At 44.2% G+C, this 6,912-nt stretch overlaps 1 protein-coding gene across 1 annotated transcript in view; it reads right to left on the bottom strand.

Moving 5' to 3' along the window:
* EXOC2 (exocyst complex component 2) overlaps positions 1 to 6,912 on the bottom strand; it is a 200,465-nt gene that overhangs the window by 14,016 nt on the left and 179,537 nt on the right. Inside the window, exon 25 of the mRNA XM_011955129.1 lies at positions 216 to 271. Within this exon, the coding sequence (XP_011810519.1) occupies positions 216 to 271 (56 nt within the window). The remainder of the gene's footprint in view (positions 1 to 215; positions 272 to 6,912) is intronic.

The following is a 6,912-nucleotide window of genomic DNA, read 5'->3' as shown; positions in this document are numbered from 1 at the left end:
AGAGAGAGAAACAGAGAGAGAGAGAGAGAGAGAGAGAGAGAGAGAGAGAGAGAGAGAGAGAGAGAGAGCAACTAAGAGCTGAGCTGCACCTTATCTATACCCAAGATACATTCTGAGGGAAAAAAAAGACCACCATATATTTTATCAAATTTGCATCTTTTTTTTTTTTTTTTTGGTTATCCGTATCTCTTAGGAACATCTAATGATTACCTTACCTCTGCATGCACGGCAATTATATTCACCAGTGCCTCTTTTAAATAGTTTCTGACACCTGAAATTGAAAGAAAGGAGAGAAAGAGGCATTAATAATAAAACAAGTTCCCTTCCCTTGCTGGCAGGCTGTACCCCATGCCTTAGAGTTTTCTGAGGAGAAACAGAAAGTAATGCCACCACTATCTATTTCCTTTCGAGAATCAAATGGTGAAAGGAGTATTTCCATACAGGCCAAAAAAAAAAAAAGAAATGAGAAGTTTTCTTGCATTGTTTTTCATTTCTGTCACTGTTGATGCTCTCTATAACTGGCACTCAGTCGGCCTCAAAATGAAAATTTAAGAATGTTCTTCAATTTCTTCACACACAGAATATATATAGATATGTATCTATATATACTGTAAAACATATATATACACACACTGTAAAACATGTATGGTAAAACATGTGTGTGTGTGTATACACACGCTATAAAACACACACACACAGTATAAGCAGTAACAAAATACAGAGGGTGTTAACAATGCTTATAAAATGCACAGTAAATATCAATGATAGCATCTTATTGCCAAAGGTAAAAGTCAAGTTATTGAGCAGAAGGACCATTTTCATCTTAAAGAATCACTTTTAGGAAAAACTTCTTATAAAACCACACTGAATTTGATTCTGTAAAGCAAGTTAAAGGCTGGACAAAATAAAGTATCAGATTTTAGGTAGAGAATGAATGAGCCTCAGTTTGCTCAAAAGCAGAGGCACACACAAAATTTAAGAATGCGGGTTCTGAGGTCGGACTGCTGGGGACCAAACCCCAGTTTCGACACCTGCTATAGCTGTGACTTTTGGCAGGAAGGCTGTGAGCCTCAGTTTTCTCCTCTATCACGTGAGATCATAATTGTCCCACCCTTGGCGGCTGCAGTGAGGATTAAAGGGGTTGCGTGCCCTGGGTCCTGGCATTCTTGGGGTTCACCAAGAGATTTCATTATCATCATTTTGCAGGAAAAAAAACCCATAAAAACAAAATACTGTTTTATTGTGTTTCCAAAACAATTTCTTTCCCTTGAAGTGGGAGATTCCACAATGCCTTCTAGAGCTGTACACACTGAGAACATCTTCTCTGTAGAACAGGGAACATTCTGCACTGGAAAAGCATGGATGTTCACAGTAACAACACTAAGGAAAATGTTCTCCCAGAGTCTCATCCACGCTACTGGTTAGTTGGGAAAGTTGAGATAGAGATCAAGAACTACAATCAACCTTCTGAACAGGCATTTGCTTATTCTAAATATAGAATCAGGTTTTGATTCTGTCACATACTGTGGTATATAAATAAGCACACTTTTTCTTTTGAGAAGCCAATTTCGTATACACATATTTATATATATATATATACACACACGTATATGAAGGTTCAGGTGTTATTAAGTCTATTTTGCTGAGACGGCTGAGTGGAGAGTCATTCAATATAATCCAGAAATAAACGGATTCTTCCTGAGAAAAAGGATAACTGCAAGGTAAGAAGTCTTACCTGGGAGGTAGGAGAGAACAGAAGGAGCCTGATGTAAGTGAAAGTGAAATAAATGAACTCGTGCTGGAGACCAGGAAGCTTTCTTCCCGCAGGAGGAGAGCCACACCCCCAGGTGTGCCCAGACTGCTCCCACTGCTGTCCTGCTGTCGGGGCACCAGGGCCTGGCCTGCGCTGCTCAAACCCCCTGGGCAGCCCCACCCGGGGCTGAGATCAACGTGCTCAGGTCTAGAGTCTCTAAGCCACTCGCCATGGAGGACCAGCTCATGTAGACACACAGGTAACATGCGTACTTACTGAAAATCGAAGCACAATAGCAGGCTTCTATTTTCCATGCTCTAAGGAACAGAAAAAAACTCACAGCCTCTGCCCTCAGTGAGAGCCGGCGTGCTGCCAACACTCCTGCAAGAACAAGCGTCGGGATCTGGGCTCTAACGATGGGCTGCAGTGCAAGGATGACTGGAAATGCGAGGGCAGTGTTTTAACTTCTGAAATTCCTCAGTGTAAAAGAAAAGAGTGGGGCCAGAGTGCTGACTAAAAAGCAGAAAATTAGAGTGAAGCCAGGCAGTGAAGCCAGGCAGTGTCACATGCTCAGTGACAGCTTGCCGCGAACTCAGCTCCCACCCGGACCCGACAGCATCAACACTTCCTGGCAAGGCCCCACCAGCCTGAGCACTGCCAATAAGACACCCTGTAAAAGAGGTGAGTGTGAATTACTCATTGCAATGCTGGAGACAAAGCTATGAATGGGAAGAATAAAGGCACAGGACACTTTGAACCAAAAGAACCATATTTTTGTGTACAGAAAATTCGAAAAAAGAAGAAGAAAAAAGCAAGTTTCCTATCTTGGGTTGACCACAGGTTTCACATGGATAATATAAGGAGCTCAAAGACTTAACCTTGGACAAGAAAGAACTTTTGTATTTCTAGGAGATTTTATCTTTCCGAATGAAAAAAATAAAGGAAATAATTTTCCTTCTTTCCCCTCACACACAAAAAACCAAATGACTGCTTCATACAAATAATGGGTAATGTTGGAAAAAGAGAAGGGAAAAAAGTGTGGTCCTGGGGTGGACAGGAAATGGTGCCGCTAGTCAAACCACACATCAGGCCAGTGAGGTTCAAAGAGACAGCATGTGACTGGATGCGTTGGAAAGGGCGGGCGCGAGGCGGAGCTCCATGCGCTGCTCTCAGAACCTCCCAGGGCAGTGCCTGTGCTGCTATTGTAACTTTTGGTAACAAAAACTTTAATATAAAAATAAATCATTGATTGTCTCTCTCCAAAAAGCTAATCACTGAATTAAACACAGGAGCAAGTACTTTTTTTATTACCGATTGGGCTAAAATTGTTAATTCTAAGGGAAAGGCTACAAGTTCTCATTCATTCAATGAACATAAATTTATTGAGATCCTACTACATGGAGGACGCCAGCAGGCACACGGCAGAGGTGCTCCAAGTAGAACACGTACGTATCTCCAATATATGTAAGACCCCAAAGCGCTTAGTTATTACAAGTTTGACCTGCCGATATATGCAGGATGGTCATATGAAAGAATTTCATGTTGTGAAAAAATCTTTGCCCCATTTACCCTGATGTGATTATTACGCATTTGCAAGCCTGTATCAAAATATCTCTTGTAACCCCCAAGTGTATACACCTACTATGAACCCACAAAAACCAAACATAAAAAAATTTATACTCCAATTTAAAATAATGTGTTAAATGTTTGGTTGCTCCTTTTATTTTGTGAAGTCCTTAAATGGTTACAGAGTAGTACCGGATAGGAACGGAGAAAGGGCAAAGGGCCTAGAGACCAGACAGCGTCCGTGTCTGGGAAACCGGTGAGATCTCTGTGGTCTTCCTCGTTCAGAATTTTGCTTCCTTTCTCTCTTCACTCCGGCCACAGCTGGGTGTTGGCCTAGGGAGAGACCAGCCAAGCAGCAGGCCCGCACCCTCGCCTTCCTCCCCGGCCTGTCTTATGGGCTCTTGGGTCCAAGTAAGACTTTTACCCCCATAAAGCACTCACTTCCAATTGCTTGTTTTCTGTTTTAAAATGTTATCCCAAGTCTGTCTGTGGGAGGATGTCAGCTCTTTCCAACACCTGTGTCCAAAGAAGCTAGTGCCGGGACAGGCGCCGGGGTGGCCTGGCTCGTTGGCTCCATGCGGCTCTGACGGCCAACACCGTGGGCAAGCAGCAGCCATGTGCTTTCCTGACTGGGCAGAGGGAGGGGAGGGACGCCAGGGCAAAGGCGTGGAATCCAAACGTTCAGAGGAGAGCCAGACCAGGCAGGGGCTGGGAAGGCGACGTGGGGTTCGCCTGTGGCCTCGCAGTCTCTTCCTTAAACGGGAGGTCAGATGGAGAAGGTAAGGCAGAGGCTGTCAGAGAGGGGCTGTGTGTGCATCTGTTATGGATGCGGCTGAGGCCTCCCAGTGGTGGCAGAGCAACGTGTGGGATGAGTTTCAAAGGACCTCAGTTGTGGCTCCTGGCGGCAGGAGCAGAATCTGATTTTTGGTGACAGAACTTAGTGACAGGGACAGAGGGACCACACTGCGATTAATTTTGGTGGTGTATGTTCTCTTCCCAATGAATTGTATTCTAGTGTCACTATTACTAATGGTGGATAATTCCTTTTAAGTTTATTGAGGTGACAGAAAGAACACTTGAGATGGAATTTTCGGCTAACCTATACACCAATCGTATGACCTTCCACAACTGAGTGTACCTTTCAGACAACTGCCTGCTCCGTGAAACGGACCGATCATGAGACCCGTTTTGCTAACGAAGCTGTTATGAAAATGTCACGCGTGTGCAATTCCCCCATTCTTCCAACACGTGCTGTGTATCTATCGTGTGCTGGGCATCAACAGGTGGTGACAGAAGAAAGTGAGCAAAACAGATAGGACCCCCACCCTAAGAGAGCCTACAGTTCAGTGGGGAGGAGCATCTTGTCAATTCTAAAGTGGTATACATATTTCAGGTGTTACTTTAAAATTAAAGACATAACAGTTGACTAAAAAGGATAATGACTAGAAAAAGCATGCTGATTTCTCTTTCGGAAACACCCGGTATGTAAGTTTGGACAATGGTCCCGCCATGACTGTCATGTAGCTGCTGCAGACCCTAGCTGTACATTAATCTTTTGAGTGGTACAAGGAATGGCTAACAGTGGAGTTTGCATATAGGAACATAACAACGGCAAAAACAAAACAAAACAAAAAAACATGAACACAACATGAAACATGACTGTGGTGTGCTGGAACCGGAAATATCTGTCCTTCACAGGACTCCTCATTTTGCTGGTTACACAGAGTCCTTGGAAGTTAGAATTTCAGTTCAACTCTTTTGCCGCACTTTGCACTGGTGTTGAGGATGGCTCAGTGTCAGATGCCAGCGATGGCTGGGGAAGACTTTGCTTCTGTGGGGACATCTGAGGCATGGCCTGATTGAAGAGGACCAGGGGACACAGAATTAGACTGGGCCTCAGACACTCATGTGACTTACTGAGGAGTCACCTGGGGGCAAGTTCCTGAACTGCTCTGACTTGTGGCTTTCTCTTTTATAAAACAGAGACAACATTTATTAAGTGGAATCATGTTTTTAAGAGGCGAGGGAGGCATCTCCCAGACAGCGGGCAGTCAACAAATGGGAGGTGTTAGGATGGCCCGGCCCCACTGCACTCTGCACCCCCAGGTGCTGCCCGGACCCACCGCCGTCCTCGCGGGCACCGTGTCCCCGGTCCCACTGGGGCAGCTCTGCAGCCATCTGTGCGATCGCTCAGTTAACATCTGTCTCCCCATTGGACGGTGCACTCCACGGCACAGGGATCATCTGCCGTTCTCCTCATCGCAGCCTCAGCTCCCATCACAGTGGTTGGCACATAGATGGCACAAGGTGTTCGAAAGTATCCACGAATGACAAACAAAGGCAGGCAAAGGCCATGTCTGTCTTGCTCACTACTAAGTTCTGCAGACTTACGCAGCTGATAAGTGAATGAATGAGGGAACAAATACATCAGAGAAAAACCTCAATATATGTAGAATTCTATAATGCTCAAGTCAGAAGAGATCTGAGTCGTCTACTAAAAGCGAGTGCCTCAGCACACATGGAAAGAAGGTATTCCTTGGAAACGCATTCCTTGGAAAAGCATACAATCTCGCTTCTCACAGGATTTTGGAAAACAAAGACAGTCCTTTTGAGTATCAGGATCCAACTGAAAAATATAATTTGAATAAAGTACAGTAGAATAGAATATTGCTGAGGCTTAATCTCTTTGCTTTCCAAAATATGCTTTATTTTTCTAGCAATATACTGAAATAATGTCATTAGGTATTTGCTGAATGCTGCCCACGTGCTGGATATTAGGAAGATGCCCAGATATATGAGGACAGAGTGAACACATAAGCGTGCAAGGAAATCTGAGTTTTAGTTCGTGCTCCAACAACAGTGGGCCATAAAATGCCACATTTATGGTGCACACAATATTAGGGAAGGGACCATCAATGTGGACAGTGTGCCAAGAAAAATAAGGCAAACTGACTTGCTCCTTGGAATTAAAGGCTACATTATTATGGTGCAGTAATAAGTATTGTTTTTAAAAAGGTTCCCCTTCAACAAACCCCCACAACTTTCCATGTTATTTAAGTGAGGGAATGAGAAACAGCTTCTAAGCATTTACAACATGTATCTCCTCCACTGTCTGAATATGAAATTAGAATGTGTCATGATATTTGACAAGAAGTGTCCCCACCCACACAGTGTCAACCTAGACTACCACTTAGCAATTAATCTAGTGGCCCAGTGTGGAAATTCCCCATGGAGAAAACAAGGCTCATCTCCACTGAGCAAGAACTTGTAGGCTGCTTCCTGTAAGCCGGCCGGTGTAACCCAGCTTGTTCCCCAACAGTGAAGATCTTGTTTTCACGCATCAGAACAGCAGAGCAGCCTTCTTTCTTGGTATATTTGTCAGCTTCCTCTTTTAATCATATAGGAAGGCCACCCGATTTTGGAACAGGCAAACTGGCACACTATTAAAAATATTTATTGAGGGTCCATTGTCATTACATGCAGGACACTATTCCAGAGGCTGGGGATATAGCAGTGACCACACACACACACACACACACACACACACACACACACACACAGCTCCTCTGCTCACAGGGCTTGCACTCTAGTAG

This window comes from Colobus angolensis, unplaced genomic scaffold (genome assembly GCF_000951035.1).
Source record: "Colobus angolensis palliatus isolate OR3802 unplaced genomic scaffold, Cang.pa_1.0 Scaffold396, whole genome shotgun sequence".
NCBI classification, from domain to species: domain Eukaryota; kingdom Metazoa; phylum Chordata; class Mammalia; order Primates; family Cercopithecidae; genus Colobus; species Colobus angolensis.
Note: the sequence above shows the minus strand (reverse complement) of the source record. Positions and strands in the feature narration are given on the sequence as shown.